The following is a 19,029-nucleotide window of genomic DNA, read 5'->3' as shown; positions in this document are numbered from 1 at the left end:
AGTTAGTTAGTTAGTTAGTTAGTTAGGTAGTTAGTTAGTTAGTAGTTAGTTAGTTAGTTAGTTAGTTAGTTAGTTAGTTAGTGTAGTTTAGTTAGTTAGTTAGTTATTTAGTTAGATTAGTTAGTTAGTTAGTTAGTTAGTTAGTTTAGTTTAGTTAGTTAGTTAGTTAGTTATTTCGTTCGTTCGTTTGTTCGGTAGTTCGTTCGTTCTTTAGTTCGTTCGTTCGTTCGTTCGTTCGTTCGTTCGTTCGTTCGTTCGTTCGTTTCGTTCGTTCGTTCGTTCGTTCGTTCGTTCGTTCGTTCGTTCGTTCGTTAGTTCGTTCGTTCGTTCGTTCGTTAGTTCGTTCGTTCGTTCGTTCGTTCGTTCGTTCGTTCGTTCGTTCGTTCGTTCGTTCGTTCGTTCGTTCGTTCGTTTCGTTCGTTCGTTCGTTCGTTCGTTCGTTCGTTCGTTCGTTCGTTCGTTCGTTCGTTCGTTCGTTCGTTCGTTCGTTCGTTCGTTCGTTCGTTCGTTCGTTCGTTCGTTCGTTCGTTCGTTCGTTCGTTCGTTCGTTCGTTCGTTAGTTCGTTCGTTCGTTCGTTCGTTCGTTCGTTCGTTCGTTCGTTCGTTCGTTCGTTCGTTCGTTCGTTCGTTCGTTCGTTCGTTCGTTCGTTCGTTCTTCGTTCGTTCGTTCGTTCGTTCGTTCGTTCGTTCGTTCGTTCGTTCGTTCGTTCGTTCGTTCGTTCGTTCGTTCGTTCGTTCGTTAGTTCGTCGTTCGTTCGTTCGTTCGTTCGTTCGTTCGTTCGTTCGTTTCGTTCGTTCGTTCGTTCGTTCGTTCGTTCGTTCGTTTTCGTTCTTTCGTTCGTTCGTTCGTTCGTTCGTTCGTTCGTTCGTTCTTGTTTCGTTCGTTCGTTCGTTCCCCTGCCCCCTCCTTTCGCCGTCCCTGCCTCCCTCCCTCCCTTCTCCCCTCCCGGCGGCCCCCTCCGTTGTTTCTTCTCTCGCCTTTCCTTTCCCTCCCCTCCTTGTCCTTCTTCCCCCGTCCTTTTTCGCTCCCCTTTTTGTCCCCTTTTAACAACTTTATATTTTAGTTTCTCTGATGAAAATAGATTGCACATATTTAAGAGATTTTTTAAACATTAGTTCTGCCGATGTATGCTTCAGTTATAGATTTTTAATAATTTAATTTGAAGCGTCTTCAGTTTCAATTCAACGAACTCAGAATGCGAAAGCGATTTTTTCAATTTTCATTGATTTTTGTAAACAAAGCCTAAAAGATTCTATAAAAAACCTTAAGAAATAAATAAAAACAAACAGACAAACTTCTGTTTGAAAGAAATAAGAAAAAAGAATTAATTAAAATTATAATGAATGTGAGTGATTATTTAATGTTAGTTGTATAAAAAATTAATGCAAAATAATATTGAGCATAATTATAAGAGAAAGTGTGTACACAGAGAAAAATTACTAAAATTTTTAATGTATTTTATATTTAAAACAAATTATTTCGTTATATATTCTTTCAGTTGAAAAATGTTAAACATGAAGATATAAACATCAGTGTGCCCTGGGGCCACATCGCTGGACGTTGGTATGGAAATCGTAGTGTAAGACCCATATTGGCATTACATGGTTGGCAAGATAATTTAGGAACTTGGGATCGTCTTATTCCCCTGTTACCCCAGCATATAGGAATGATGTGTATAGATTTTCCTGGTCATGGCAGATCCTCCAAATATCCGAATGGCATAACCTATCATATGATTGACTATGTGGACACAATCCTACTAATTATGAAAGAATACAATTGGAAGAAAGTCTCCATATTAGGTCATTCTTTGGGAGGTATTATAGGTTTTATATATACCTCTCTCTATCCTCAAACAGTTGATATGCTTATACAGCTAGATATTATAATGACACCGATAAGAAGCCCTGATTATAGGCTAAAGAAACTAGTAATGGGCACAGAAAAACTCTTAATTGAAAATGAGCGTTTAGAAAGATTAAATTTAGAAGAACCTCCTTCATATTTTTATGAAGAATTAGAAGAAAAGCTATATTTAGGTTCTAACAAATCAATTGAGAAAGAAAATTGTAAATATTTACTCAATCGTAGTATTAATGCATCTCAATTGAATCCAGGAAAATATTATTTTTCACGTGATGGTCGCATAAAATACTATCATGAATTCAATCCTACTCTAGAATTAATTGAAATTATGACTAAACGTTTGAAAAGTGTCAATCATTTGGTGATTAAATTTAATAAATCTGATTATATAGAAAATTATATGTTGGATTTAGTTCGCAAAAACCATTTAAATATGGAGTTTAACGAAGTAGAAGGTACCCATCATGCCCATTTAAATAATCCCAAAGAGGTGGCAGCTAAAATTGTTCCATTTATTTTGAGATTTATGCCAGAAACGGATATGACTACAAGAATACAAAGTAAATTATAAAAGATGATAATTATTTTTGTTTATAAAATATAAAAACAATAAAATGAAAAAATATTTCTGAATTATTTATTTGAATTTATTATATTGTATTATATTTTTCTTAGTGTATATTTAAGTGTTTTGTTTAGAAAAGAGCAAACAACAACCTTTGAACGTTTACTGCACATTAAAAAACATGTATACGATTAAGAGACTTTATGATTTGATAACGCTCTTATCAATGAGTTCTCTTTCTTTCATGTTTATTAGTAGGTTTCTCTTGTTATTAAATTGTGTGTATGCTTCAGTCACAATCATTGCGACAAGCGTTATCGTATAAATGTGTGATAGCAAAAAACTAGTTTTCTTTGTTGCTTTTTTTGAAATAATAAAAATTTAGATAATCATAAAGAAGTTCATGAAGTTTTAATATTAAAATTATTAATATCTTTAAGGTTTTGATAAAAACAGAATTATTTTTTTTTAAAGAAAAATAACTTAGTTTATAAATGTTTTGTGGCAAAAGTGGTGTTTCATTTGTAGTTTGTTGCTGTAATTGTGTTTGTAGCGTGTTCAAGGTCTCTCGTGTTTTTATGTAAATAGTGTTGTAAACGAAAACAAAACTGAAAAAATCGCTTAAATTAAAAATAATAGTTTCGTAAAAGTGATTTTTATACATTCCTTGTGTAATACCAAGAATATTGATCTTAGACCCAACAAAGTATATATACATATTCTGGGCCCTTGTGAAATTCTGAGTCGATTTAGCTTTGTCCGTCTGTCTGTCTGTCTGTGTAAAACATGCTCACGATATTACTAAGCAAAGGAAATCTACCAAATTCAAGCAGTTTGATATTTGATATCAGCAAAATGGGTTCACAACGTAAAAGGTTAGACAAAAAATTTCAGGCTATCTCGAAAATTATATAAAATTACGTTTTTTTCCCCATTCTTAAGTAGTTTTCTCAGAAACTATCAAAGGTATTTCGATGAATTTTGTCAATCAAGTATGTACAAAATCATAACAATTGATGCAATGTTCCCATAGCCCTCATACAAAGGTATATACATGTTCCCGGAAATTAGTTTATCGTTAATAACTCCCTCAACTATATCGGTATCAACATACGGTATCAAAATTTGTACATACAAATATAATATGAACAGAAATCATACTACCAACGTAGATCTGTGTCGGTCCACAATTGGTCATAGCTCACAAATATTTCATTGGTAAATATAGCTATAGTGATAAAATTCGAGTTGAATATGTCTTGTGTACATATAAATTATTTACAAAATTTTTTCCCCGATCGGTTCGTTATTGGTCATAGCTCCCATATAACCCCCACATCCGAAAATCACGTAAACGCACTTATTTCAATGTCAAATAAAGCTATCTTGATAAAAATCGACACAAAAATGCTTTGTTTCTATATGAATCATTCTAGGAAATTTTTTCCGGATAGGCCCGTAATTAGCCATAGCTCCCATATAAGGTCCACTTTAGAAAATCACTTAAACGCATATATTTCATTGATTTTTAAAGCTATGGGGATAAATTCGACTTAATATGTTTTGTGTACATATGAATCATTCTACTAATTGTTTCCCGGATCAGTCCATTATCGGTCATAGCTTCCCCCACTTCCGAAAATCACTTAAACGCACATGTCTCATTGTAAAATAAAGCTATATTAATAAAATTCGACATAAATATGGTCTGTCTAGATATGAATTACTCTATTATTAATTTTTCCGGATAGGTCCGTAATTGGTCATAGTTTCCATATAGGGCCCATTTCCGAAAATCACTTAAACACATAAATTTCTTTGAATAATAAAGATAAAGTTCGACTTGAATATGTTTGTGTACATTCTATAAGTCATTCCCGGATCGGTTCATTATTGGTCATAGCTCCCATATAAGGCCCACTTCAAAAAATCACTTAAACGCACATATCTCATTATCAAATAAAGTTATCTTGATAAAATTCGACACAAATATGTTTTGTTTATATATGAATCACTCTATGAAATTTTTTCCGTGTAGGCTCGTAATTGGTCGTAGCTTTCATATAAAGTCCACTTCCGAAAATCACTTAAACGCACATATTTAATTAATTAATAAAGCTATTGGAGTAAAATTTTACTTGAATTTTATTGCATAGCTATCCCTCCTATGACAAGCCTGTGTTAAAATTATCACTTCTTCAGGTCTTTTTCAGTACTTCCATGGAGTAAATTCTACTTCTTTTTCGCTTCTTCGGAAGTTCTTTTTGTTGCTGGGATAGTGTGTCATCTAAGGATGCCAATCGGTACAGTTTTCTTTTGGGTTTTCGTAACTATGAAAACATGTCTCAAATTAAAAGCACTTATAGGTAAAGATAAAAACAACACAGTTGGCCACACTGTCGTTGGATGTTGTTACTTTTAGGGTGTTTTGATTAGTCAGCGTTAGTGGTTGATGTTAGACGCTTTAAACTAGATAAATATTTTACAAACAAATACGTATTTTTATTAAGTTTGCTTTAAAAAATGTATTTTATAAATTAAAATTAAGATATTTAGGAAAAATACGTGTGTAATGGAAACCAAACAACCATTAGTAGTAAGTATTAATATAAATTTATTTGAAAATATTAATAACATTTATATAAAAATTAATATTTAACAATTATTTTTTTACTTTACATATACTTAAGTATGACTAGTATTTTTTAACCTTTGTACTCTTAAATTGTTTTAATATTTGTTTAATAGTATTGAGAGAAGAGAGTATTTTAAATTTAAAATAAAATTTTGAATAAATTGCCAAAAATAAAGAGAAAAAATTACGTTAAAATGTTTACATTTTAATAAAATGAATTGTAGTCATATTATATAAAATTTTGTAAAAAATATAATTATAAAATTGTTAAAGAAATAATGTATGACAAACATTTTAAATTTTCTTTATAAATTGGCTATTTAAAAATAAGGCTTAAACTTCTCATTTAGTTAAGTTAAGATTTGTAATTCCATTTCTGTTTACAGTTTGAAGATATATCCATTGATGTACCTTGGGGTCATATTGTTGGACGCTGGTATGGTAATCGAAAAGTACGACCCATTCTAGCCATTCATGGCTGGCAAGATAATCTCGGAACATGGGATCGTTTAATACCTCTGCTGCCGCGTCATATTGGTATTTTATGCATTGATTTACCCGGTCATGGTAGATCTTCAAAATATCCCGTCGGCATGACCTATCATGTTCTCGATTACGTTCAGATAATAGTTAGAATTGTTAAGGAATACAAATGGCGCAAAGTTTCGCTAATGGGTCATTCTATGGGTGCAATTGTTAGTTTTTTCTATGCCGCCCTTTTTCCTCACATGATGGATATGTTAATACAGATAGATATAATAAAATCAAAATATTTTCCCGTTCAAAGGCAAATAGAGAAATTTAAAATATTGGCCGAAAGATCTTTAATCGAAAATGAACGTATGGAGGAAATGTCGCTGAAAGAGCCACCCTCATATTCATATCAACAATTGGAAGATCTTTTGCACAAAGGTTCTATGCAATCGGTGGAGAAGGAGAATTGTAAATATTTGCTAAATAGAAGTATTGAGAAATCTCAATTATATCCCGCCAAATATTATTTTTCACGTGATGGTCGTGTTAAGCAATGTGTGGAGCTGCCAGGTGATCATGGCTTAGCTATAGAAATGGCTAAACGTATTAAGAATATAGCTTATATGATTGTTAGATCGGATAAGTTGAGTTTAATGTCAACCATTGATGAGGAAATTGTTGATATTTTGAGAGCTAATAACTCACATTTTGAGTATCATAGATATGATGGTACCCATCATTTACATTTAAATGATGCTGAGGCTGTGGCAGCTTTAATTAATCCATTTATTTTGAGATATAGACCTTTAATACTGGACACCTGGACAGTGGATGATAATGTAAAGGGTGTTAATCAGCCGGAAAAGAAAAGTAAATTGTAAATTGTTAAATGTCTGTAAATGTGCGTGTGTGTGTATGTACTTAAATAAATGTTTAAATAAATTAATTGAAAAAGTCGGGTTTTTGTGTTTCTGTTGATATTCATATTTATCGAGATTTTAAAAAAATCTAAATTTTCAAGCAGAATCAAAATTTTCTTATAAAATCTCCTGAAGAATATGTAAATATTCATAAAATGCCAAATTTTAACAAAAAGATTGAAATGTTCATAGAAAATTCAGAATTTTCATAAAAATCTATATTTTCATAGAAACTCGAAATTTTAATAGAAACAATTTAATTTTTTTTTTTCAAAATTTTCATATCAAATCATAATAAATCAAATCATAAAATATCGATTTTTCATAAAAAAATTAAATTTTAAAGAAAGCCTATTTTTTCATAATCTAATATATAAAACAAATTTTTCATAAAAAATTGAATTTTCATAAAAAAAAATAAATTTTCATAAAAAAACTAAATTTAATAAAAAAAACAAAACTTTCATAAAAAATCAAAATTTTCATAAAAAATCAAAATTTTCATAGAAAATGTAGTATTCATAGAAAATCGAAGTTTTCACAGAAAATCAAAATTTAAAAAAAAAAATCGGAATTTTTGAAGGAAATGGAAATTTTCATAAAAAAACGAAATTAAAAAAAAATCAAATTAAAAAAAAATATATCTAAATTTTAATATAAAATCAACATTTTAATAGAAGATCAACATTTTCAAAGAAATCACAATATTTATAAAAAATAAAAATTATAACAGAAAATAGAAATTTTAAATTTTAGTTAGAAATTTGACATTTTTGACAAATAGTTAAAACTTAATACTAAATGTAAAATGAGTGAGATTTTAAGTTAAACATGTGAGAGCATAAAAAGCTTGAAGTCGAGAGTAAAACGCTCTTGTGAGAGCTATATGAGTATTGCTGCCCATATTCACAATGTCTAGTTATTTGTTAACTTTAAGATATATTAATAGTTCTCATACAAAATTGTCTTAACTGGAAGAACAACTATCTGTTAAACAATAACTGGAGGTGGTGAAAATGTGGGTTAGAGTCTGAAGTTTAGATATGAGAAAATGGTTAAACTCTTTAAATAAATTTTCTGACTTTTCCTACCAAACTGCTGTAAAAATTAACCATAAATGGCCACATTTAAAACCAATTTATTCAAACTTTAATTGGGAATTTTATATATCTGCTTGCTACTAAATAAATATTGCTTCTAGCAGCAATTTTTAACTAGAACACACCATAAGCTATTCTTGAAATTTATTTCCTAAATTTAGATGTAATTTCTTTTCATCTACTTAACTTTCTACAACTATTACTCAACACGTACTTTCACTAACTATAACACAATGTAAACATTGTTTTGGCATATACACGATATTTCATTTATAATAATTTAACGATGTGTACGTGGCTACAACAATTTCGCAATTTTAATGTAAAGCTACGTAATAACATTTATATTTTTTGAAATTTTTTGGACATAAATTCTATAATTACATTTTACACAATTACATATTAAGTCAAAATTTCCAAACAAAAAAATCATTCATTAACAATATGTAGTATGTATCTGAAGTTTATAAAGCTTATACAATTTTATCCTTCGATTTTCATTTCACTTTTCTAAACAATTTTCTAATTTGTGAAATTATCTAATTCGTTGATTATGTCATTGTAAATTTTCGGTTGTTTTAAAACCACAAACAACTTGTATTCGGTAATATTTAATCCTGTTGCAAAAGGAATGTCAAAGTTAGTTAGCATTTCCTTTATCACGTTCAACACATGCTCAGGGATATATTAAACACTTTATAAACAACAGAACTACTACAAACACATGTTAACACATCACTATATCGTACAGTGGGTTAAGTTTGAATATAATTACAGAAATATGGCCAGCAACTGGCCCTATTTCTAGACAGAAATATGGCCAGCAACTGGCCCTTTTTCTATACAGAAATATGGCCAGCAACTGACCCTATTTCTAGACAGAATATGGCCAGCAACTGACCCTATTTCTAGACAGAAATATGGCCAGCAACTGACCCTATTTCTAGACAGAAATATGGCCAGCAACTGACCCTATTTCTAAACAGAAATATGGCCAGCAACTGGCCCTACTTCTAGACAGAAATATGGCCAGCAACTGCCCCTACTTCTAGGACAGAAATATGGCCAGCAACTGGCCCTACTTCTAGACAGAATATGGCCAGCAAACTGGCCCTACTTCTAGGCAGAAATATGGCCAGCAACTGGCCCTATTTCTAGACAGAAATATGGCCAGCAACTGGCCCTATTTCTAGACAGAAATATGGCCAGCAACTGGCCCTATTCTAGGACAGAAATATGACCAGCAACTGGCCCTATTTCTAGACAGAAATATGGCCAGCAACTGGCCCTATTTCTAGACAGAAATATGGCCAGCAAACTGGCCCTATTTCTAGACAGAAATATGGCCAGCAACTGGCCCTATTTCTAGACAGAAATATGGCCAGCAACTGGCCCTATTTCTAGACAGAAATATGGCCCTATTTCTAGACAGAAACATGGCCAGCAACTGGCCCTATTTCTAGACAGAAACATGGCCAACAACTAGCCCTATTTCTAGACAGAAACATGGCCAGCAACTGGCCCTATTTCTAGACAGAAACATGGCCAGCAACTGGCCCTATTTCTAGACAAAATATGGCCAACAACTAGCCCTATTTCTAGATGAAAATATGACCAGAAACTGGCTCTATTTCTGGAAAGATAGATGGCAACAATTTCTGGACTAAAATGTAGCAGCAACTGCTCATATTTACATATCCATCCCATGTGCCTTAAAGATAAATGTAAAATTACATTGCTACTGGCAGTGTAAAACTATTTTCTGTACTTGGAAAACGAATGGAAGAGTTGTTCGTTCTTTCACTCGTTAGTTTTATGAACTATGTACTACTTAATGAGTATACATGTATAATTATTTTTGTTTAATACTAGTATAATACATATCTGTACATTATTAAATATTTTAAATAAAATTTCAATTTAAGTGAAATTACCAGCTCTGCTAAGCATCTCTATCTAATGTATTCTATTTGTATCATTTACAATTGCTTGGTCAAATTAAACTAATTACATAGTCATGAATTATTTATTACTATAAAGTAATTTTCTTCTTACGAAATGTGTGTAGAGGAGAGATAAAAACTGTATAAGAAAATGTTTAATGTAGCAAAGTTTAAAGGGTATAGAAAAAATATTTCTGTGTAAAAGATTTACATACATATATAAAGCACTGCTAAATTAGGGGGCAAGGTGATAACTTAGTTTTATTCCAGTAGGTCGCATTAGCAAATATATAAGAAAATAAGCGTGAGTAAAAATATGCAAAATAATGTTTGATGTTTTGAATGTTTGTAAATATTTATCTAACAATATGTTTTTCTATAGTTAACTACTAATTAGTTTAAAAATAACTTACAGTTTAAGTATTTCAAAGCACCACTTTAAGCAACTCCCGGCAAATAGAAGTGTATGTAGTTTATTCAACCCAACTTTAATTAAAAATGTTATTCCCTGTCTGCTCAATTCTATCTACAAATTGTTTGTTAATTGTTCAGTATAAGTATTTCCAAAGAATAACTAACTATTAAATGAAATGCGTAACTAAAAGCAATTCATTTAAATAACTTAATATTCCATAAAGTGTTTTTAACTGGCACATAAATCTCTTGCAATGATATTTTCTTCGCTAGGTAAGGTGGAAGCAAAGTGTTTTACCTGTAACACAGTACAAAAGATACTTTTGTAAAGATTACAAAATATCAAATATATTTTTTTCTGTTTAAGGCAAAAAAGGAAATTCTTAAGCAATTATGTAAAAGTAGATTTTACAAAAGCATACATTCATTAAAGTGTTGTATACATTATTGTCTGTGTAATTTATGTTAAACTCCCTGATAAATACTTTTAAGATATTTTTGTAATTTTCTCTCTCTCTCTCACTATCAGATAATTTATTTTAAATAAATCTATTTGCATATGTTTTTGCGGAGAAAGGAATTTAGCAGTTAGGGTAATTTGTAATGATTTGAAATAGAAATTATATTATGTAATAGAAATGGAAATATTGTATGTATCTTAGAGAATCCCAAGGAACAGATTTTTAATCGTATACGAAAACAAGTAAAAATTTATAGTCGGCATGGCCGACCATAACCACACCAGTGATTATGTTACAAATTTTTATTATTATTATTTTTTTAATAATAAAGTATTTAATATAATTTTTACCTTAACTCAAAAATATTTTAACAATTTGTTGACAAAAAGGTATTTTCTAAAAGAAGGGTTATATGGGGGCAGGTATTAATATGTTCCTCATAAATTTTGATAGAGGGATTTACGTCTACATCAGTTATTTATGCAAACTATCATTGTAAATTTTTACCATCAAGTCATTTTCTGAAGGGGACTTTGTATGAAGGATAGGGTCAAATTAGGCCCGATCATTACAAAAATCAGCAGTATCATTAAGACTTATATAAAACTAAGTTTTACCGATTTTGAAGTAATACAAGAAGATTTAACGTATTTATGAGCTCAATGGATCGACTTTAACCCCTTTCAATGGGATTCGTCCTTGGATCAAAGAAGAGTATGTGCCAAATTTCATCAAATTATCTTGAGTTATGTAGAGTGCGCACAAACTTTACTGGACACACAGACGGACAGACAGGCAGATAGGCAGACAGACGGACGGACAGACGGAAATAGCTCAGAAAGCGATTCTGAGCTGATGGTATACTTTAAGGTTGACCAATATTTTGGGTGTTACAAACATCAGCACAAACACATAATACCCTCCACTATATTTACATTTAGTTTATTTCGATTTATTTCGATCGATTTTATTTCGATCGGAACAGTCGTTTAGAAATGCCTGATTTATTTGAAAAAATATGATTCTGCCCATTTGTACAAACTGCCTAGAATATTGGGAAATATTTTGAGTGAATTTCTTTAATTACTATTGGTTTTGTGAGCATGTTTTATACAGAGGATAGACAGTAATATAGACGGACAGACAGGCATAGCTAAATATAAGCAAAATTTTATAAGGACCAAGAATATATATCCAGTTCTCTGAAGAATACTTCCTCTTACATATACCCTCCATTAACATTGATGATAAATTTATGAACCAAATTTTAAGAAACTCTAAACATGTTAAGCTTTGTTCCGTGAACTTTCAATAAAATATGAATATTTAAAACGTTAACATTTTCGTTATATAAAATTATATTTATAAACTATTTTAATCCCTTCAGTTAAAAAACAGCACAGAAAGTATTTTCTTGTTCTAATTATTTCATCTGATGACCTCATGTTTTAAATCAAGGAAAAAATGCTTACTTTACACATGTACATATAATCGTAAAGGGTTGTATGTATCCTATCCATCGTTGCCAGGCCATTATAGATGTTTATTGCAAATTGTTAAAGGATATGCCATGATTGTCTTAAAACCAACATGATATTCAACACTTTCCAAATGTCTTTTTCTTACATAAACATCCGTCTTTCTGGTACTTCTTGTTTAGCACTAGTTCTAGTATTATGTGTCTTATTTTTGCCGCTTTTACTGTTGGCATTTGTGGTTGTGTTGTCGTCATTGATGTTGGTAAATAAGTTCCATTTTTTCTGCTTTGCTTTTTCTGTTTTAAATTATTCTTGTATGTAGATATTTTACACTACTACATATTTTGTCATGCCAAACAAATATTCCATGGTAAATGCACAAATACATTGTATTCGGTCGTAATAGTAAAACGTAATATGAACAACAATATCAAAAGCAAAAAGAGAGTGATAGAAAAGGAAAAGGAAGAAGTGGGAAACAACAACAACAATAGCAGCAATGACAGTAGTTATAGCGTCAGCAACAAGGACATTATGTAAATAATCACAAACACACACGCAAACTTGGCTATACTAGAAAATCGTCTGTAAACAGTGGGACAGAATACAACGTATAGGATTAATTTGATTTTTTCATTGGACAAAATTTGGGAAATTTAACACAATTTATTTGAAATTCTTACTATCGTATAGTTTGCAATAATTAATACTTTTAACAATTAAATTAAAAGAAGTCCACTGTGCCTCAAATATGTTTGTATATATGTAGTGTTAGTAAACAACATTTATTACAATACACATATATCTATACATATTATATCGACACGCATACATAGTTTACACATACATTATATACATATGAACACATTAATAATGCTTTTGTACATACATAGATATACAGTACATACATATATATACACATGCATACATTACCTATTTACTCAACTTTACAGTATGAACTAACTGTGTTGTGTAGCCAACATTCCATTCATTTCATTCATTTGAAGATGAAGAGCCTGAGATTGTATTTTGTGTAAATGAAAGACAATTTATTCGGCTTAAAAGGTTCATTTATTATGCCGTCTTAAATTTAACACATTCTCTAAATGCTTTTATCCTTGAACAAATACAACAAATATCTACAACATGTAATACAAAATGGAAAAACTGAAAAATCAACAACAAATCATTTGACACTAAGGATATACATACATATATATTTTTTTTTTAAACAATGAATGTTTTACACAGTCTCATTTATTGCCCCCCTCACACAAAAAATAGAACTCTATAAAACATTAGCTAGTAATACAAAGAATTATTTCGCCTACTTTAGAAGAGTTTGAAATGAATGTTTTAAATTAAATAAGTAACAAGTAAGAATGTATAGTCGGACATTGCCGATCATATGATACCCTATACCAGTGATTATGTTAAAAATGTGAATAATTTTTTTAATAATAACCGTTTTACTTTAATTTTTACCTTAATTCAGAATATTTTAAAAATTTTTTGGAAAAAAGAGAATTTCTAACAGAGGGGTTATATTGGGCAGGGTGTTTAATATGGGACTATCCGTATAAATTTTGGTTGAGGTTTTTACGTCTACACTAAAGTTATTTATGCAGAATTTAATCATTATATTATAAGTGAATTTTGACCATCAAGTCACTATCTGAACGGGCCTGGGGTCAATCATCATCAGTATCACTTAGACTTATACAAAACAAAGTTTTTCCGATTTTTTGAGAGATACAAGAACACTTAACATAATTATGAGCTCAAAAGTCCTATTCGTATGTACACAAAACATATTTGTGTCGAGTTTTATCAAGAAATAGAAATAAAGCATTTGACAATGACGGAGCAAAATTGGTATTATGATTTATATGTACACAAAACATAGTCAAGTTGAACTTTTATACCGATAGCATTATTTATCAATGAAACATATGCGTTTAAGTGATTTTCGGAAGTGGACCTTATATGGGAGCTATGACCAATTATGGCCCTATCCGAATTTTATCAAGATACTTTATTTGACAATGAAATATGTGCGTTTAAGTGATTTTCGGTAGTGGGCCTTATATGGGAGCTACGACTAATAATGGACCGAACCGAAAAGAAATTTGGCAGAATGATTTTGAATCAATCGTTATGAGTTTGAACATGCGCAAAAAATAATGTTTGATAAAATACATCGAAATATCTTTGGTAGTTTCTGAGAAAACTACTTAAGAGTTGGGAAAAAACGTTATTTTTTTCGAGGTAATCTGAAATTTCTACTCATAACTTTTTACGTCGTAAACCGATTTAACTGATTTCAATACCAAACTGTATTGGATAATAAAGAATGTTTGGGTGAATTTCGTGAATATTATTGCTTCGTTTTAACGTGAGCGTGTTTTACACAGACAGACCGACAGATGGACATAGCTAAATCGACTCAGAATTTCATAAGGATCAAGAATATGGGTGTTACACACGAAATGACAAAGTTATATATACCCTCTATCACCACTGATGGTGGTGAAGGGTATAAAAAAGCTAAATTTACCTTAAAAAGACTAACCTGGCAACGCAGCAAGAAAAAATGAATCTTTAGTGTTAAAAAAGTGAAAAAATGAATCTTTATCTGAAAATTCCAGAATCATTTGTACATCCTTAAATAACGCTCCAATAAAAAATAAATATATTAAAATTTTATAATAGTATATGATATAAAAAGTTTAATTTCTAATCTAACAGTACTTTCCATTTAACTACTTTTAATCAATCACAAACAGTCTTGCATCATACAATTATATATCATTGATGTTTTTGCTATGTATTTTTTTAATGACGTGACTTGACTTTTAGAATTTTGTTTCAAGGTTTTAAACATGTATGAGAGTAAGGACGAGTATAAAAACAATTAACAACTATTTCCATTGTCATGAACGTTTTTTTGTTTTTAAACTAAAAAAAAAAACATAAAAATTTTATTTGTATCTCCTTAATATGTCTATGAGAATTTTCTAATGAAACTATTTTCCTCTCGACATAAAAATCACTAGTTGTCTATATACACAACAAACACATATACACATAAAAACGCATTCAAACAAACTGATTTTGAAAATCTTAAGCTTCCGCATTTAGCTTTTTAGTTAGTTCGCGTTTTACAGTTTAAACAAAATAACGGTAACAGCGGCAAGAAGAGGCATCATTTTAAATCACTGAAATAGCACGTCATATAAATACACACGAGCGTTTAGGTATTTGTGTGTATGTGTTTGTAAGAGAGTAAACAGAAAATTAACTTGAAACGAAAAAAGACCACTTTCTCTATTGCAATATGGTAAAATTTGTCAGAAATTTGATAATAAAAACCTTATTTAAAATCCGAATTTTCAAACTTTTAAAGAGACTTTTCCGCTTGTCCTCGTTTGCATACAATTATTATCACAATTTTATTTTCGGTATATGTGCGTTTGTGATTTCTTTTTATAGCCTCACCACCAGCACTGATGGTAGAGGTTATATATATCCTGTCATTGTCATTCTGTATGTAACACCAAGAAAACTTCATCTGAGTCCCAACATATTCTGATTTTTTATGAATTTTTCGGATCGGTTTATATTTATAATATTTCCAAGAAAAGCAAAATTGAAATTTTCACAATTTATTAAATTTCTAAAAAATATTAAGATGGATTTTTAAAATAATTAGCTTACATGTGGAGGGTATTTAAGAATCGGCATAGCCGAATATAGCTCTCTAACTTATTTTTTATACTTTTCTTCACAGTCGTTTTTTTGTGATTTTCTTATTGTGCAATAGAATGTTAATGGTGTTTAGAAAACAAAGTGAAAAACACAGTATAGATAAAAAAGACTATAAGCATGCAAATATACTCATACATGATAAATGCTTATAGATATGTATGTAGATTTTTACAGACATATAATACATGTGTAGTCATAAATTTAACACAAGTGCGTAGTATAGGCGTTAAAAACCATTTAAATAGAGATTTGATTACAAGAGTATAATTTAACTATTTTTTAGCTTAAATAAAGCAAATAATTTTTTTGTTATTCTTGTTGTTCTTAAAAGTATATAAAAGCTTTGAATATGTCTTTTTATGGAAATTTTAAAATATATTTTTCACACAATTTATAAAATTTAAGCTGACTTTGCTAAAATGTTTACAAGAAAAAGGAGTTATCGTAAACTATGCTTTTTTATACCCTACACTTCTATAATGGGGAGGCTATCATGAGCTTGCACTGTTGTTTGTAACACCCAAACATATTGGTCCTATATTCAGCTTAGAATATACTAGTCGGCTCAGAATCGATTCAGCTATGTATGTCTGTCTGTCCGTCTGTGTATCCAAGCAAAACACACAAACACGCTACTGGTCGCAATTTTCAAGATAATTTGAAGAAGTTTGGCACAAGGGCGAAGCCTGTTGAAAATAGATAAAATCGGTCCTATAGCTTCGTCTGTTCGTCTGTCCGTCTGCCTGGACGTCTGCTGGTCTTTCGGGCGTCGCCAGCGGGCCAGCGCGCGAGCGAGCGAGCGAGCGAGAGAGCGAGCGAGCGAGCGAGCGAGAGAGCGAGCGAGCGAGCGAGCGAGCGAGCGAGCGAGCGAGCGAGCGAGCGAGCGAGCGAGCTAGCAGCGAGCGAGCGAGCGAGCGATCGAGCGAGCGAGCGAGCGAGCGAGCAGCGAGCGAGCGCGATCGAGGAGCGAGCGAGCGAGCGAGCTAGCTAGCGAGCTAGCGAGCTAGCGATCGAGCGAGCGAGCTATCGAGCTACTATAGCGAGCTAGCGATCATCTAGATCTATCATCTATCTATCTATCTATCTGATCTAGCTAGCGATCGAGCTATCTAGCTATCTATCTATCTATCTATCGATCTATCTATCTATCTATCTATCTATCTATCTATCTATCTATCTATCTATCTATCTATCTACCTATCTGTCTGTCTGTCTGTGTATCCATGTAAACATGTGCACGCTGTAAACGTAAATTCCTTTGCCAAAATTTATAAGAATAGATTATATACTGTTCTATAGACTGTACAATAGTCCAATCTATATATCTACAGATAAGACTATAGATAGACTAGATAATGGGCTAGACAATACCATATTCTATCCATAGACAATAGACTAGTCTATACAGTGGATAATAGAATAATGTATAGACTAGTCTATAAACTAGATAATATACTAATGTCTAGGCAATAGATTAGTCTCTAGATATCATACAAAACAATTCTGTGAAAATAATTTTCAAAATATAAAATTTATCACATTTTTATGAAAGTAAAAGATTTTGTGTTAAAATTTGTAGTTTTAAAGTTCGTATCTTTAAGTTTTTGTTTATTGCTTACAAATGTTTAAAAGAAAACAGTTTCCTTTATATAAGTATACTTTTGCCAAAAGTGTTTCTGCAAGAAAAATGTCTTAATTTAAAATTGACACTTTGGCAATACAGCCAAGATATTTTCTTTATGCTTTTTAAAATGAAATATTTGCTTCTTTTGAAAAACTACTATTTTCACTTGGTTTAACTAATACAAATAACTTCTGGTTTAAACAAATATGTAGAACAACATTGTCGATTGTAACAAATGACAGGCAAAGATGTATAATAAAGGATAAATGTGTATAAATTGTTTTAAGGTTTCAAATATTATACAGAAAACAAATTACAATACATAATTTAGGGCTAAAGGAGAATTTTAAAATAACAGTACAAAATCAAATTTAAAATCAAAATTTTTGATTTTTATTTCATAAAATCATGAAATGTTCTAATGACACGTATTGATAAATTTAATGAGAATTTGCAATTGGTCATTAAGGTGAAAAACTAATTAAATATTTTTAATTCCGTACTTATTCATTATGTTAACATATCCTCTTTTAACTCAAAGTATACTGCAACAACATCTAAACGGATAGTGACAATTTTTCTTGAAAACGTTCTGTATATGCATTTAAAAACCAAAAACTTTTTTAATTATTTTACAAATCTTTTTCTTTTATACTGTTAAACCACCTGTTGGTTGTAATTAACTGGTGACACTATATAATATAAATGTGTAGATTAAATATTTAGCCACAGACTATTAATTCTGGTGAAAAATTTAAATCAATAGCATATTTAATGTGACCAACTATGACAAATTAGGCAAAATTTAAAAAAATTGCTTTAAGTATATCCATTTCTTTAAATTATAATTTAGTAAATATTAATTATTTTTAAGAAAATTTTAAAAATATCTGGTCACATTATTTTCAACTTGTTTGCAACAAAGGAAATCTACTCTAATAGTAGAACAAGGACAAACTTTTGCTTTACGGATGAAATGACGTTTTTTCACGCGCCTTTGCCTCTTTAACAATATACAAAAAAAGGAAATAACAAAAAGATCAATGAAATAATAGCAGAAATAATGTAAATTAATTTAAATTGAAAAATGTTTGCATCATTAAAATGAACATTAAAATACAGAAATGAAATAATGACAAAAAGCCTGCAGTTATATAGCGTTTATATCGCATGAAAATGGAAATTAAAAATTAATTTCAAAGTTCGACAGATGCAATTATTTTGAAATGTTTGTGATATTGAAAACTGTATAGATGTTGTACAATTATTAAACATTATTTACAAAATGGAATAAATATTGAGAAATTAAAAGTGAAATTGTTGCATTTAAAATGACTTTAGATAAGAGGTGAAGATTGTAGCAAATTTTTTTATTTCCAATATTATCTGCAGACAAATATTGGTTACCGTTTTTACTAAAGTTTTAAATTCTTTACATTTGCAAAATATAAAATATTTTCTTTTAAATAGTTTGTATTAATTATTTTCTGACCTTAAAATTTTCCCTAAGGTCGTTGGAAAACATTTTTAAAATATTTCTTACTTGCACATATTTTATAACAAATTGTTTACACAATGTAACTACTAAGTAGGGTGGCACACATTTCCGTGAAAATAAATTTATATAGTAAATGTACATACGTAAATTAACATATTTTATGAACATTTATTTTAGAAAAGTTATTTGTAACTAACTTTTAATAGGTATATTAAAATGTCGGTTGTATCATCAGTACTTTGGTTTTCTTCATATTAATGGGGCCATCGTAATATACGTACA

At 30.4% G+C, this 19,029-nt stretch overlaps 2 protein-coding genes across 2 annotated transcripts; both read left to right on the top strand.

Moving 5' to 3' along the window:
- The first annotated feature begins 1,189 nt into the window (after nucleotides 1-1,189).
- Nucleotides 1,190-2,453, top strand: LOC119614067 (probable serine hydrolase). Its single transcript, XM_037970168.1, has 2 exons — nucleotides 1,190-1,346; nucleotides 1,500-2,453. The coding sequence occupies exons 1-2, from the start codon at nucleotides 1,341-1,343 to the stop codon at nucleotides 2,436-2,438; spliced, it is 945 nt and encodes a 314-aa protein (XP_037826096.1). The 5' UTR covers nucleotides 1,190-1,340; the 3' UTR covers nucleotides 2,439-2,453.
- Nucleotides 2,454-4,861: 2,408 nt separating this feature from the next.
- LOC119614069 (serine hydrolase-like protein) lies at nucleotides 4,862-6,490 on the top strand. The gene is made up of 2 exons (XM_037970171.1): nucleotides 4,862-5,028; nucleotides 5,454-6,490. The coding sequence occupies exons 1-2, from the start codon at nucleotides 5,005-5,007 to the stop codon at nucleotides 6,420-6,422; spliced, it is 993 nt and encodes a 330-aa protein (XP_037826099.1). The 5' UTR covers nucleotides 4,862-5,004; the 3' UTR covers nucleotides 6,423-6,490.
- Nucleotides 6,491-19,029: the final 12,539 nt, after the last annotated feature.

Source organism: Lucilia sericata, unplaced genomic scaffold (assembly GCF_015586225.1).
Source record: "Lucilia sericata isolate MDLA Ls3-8-SP2 unplaced genomic scaffold, ASM1558622v1 Contig002552F_arrow, whole genome shotgun sequence".
NCBI lineage: Eukaryota > Metazoa > Arthropoda > Insecta > Diptera > Calliphoridae > Lucilia > Lucilia sericata.
This window is presented reverse-complemented; position numbering and strand designations above follow the sequence as displayed.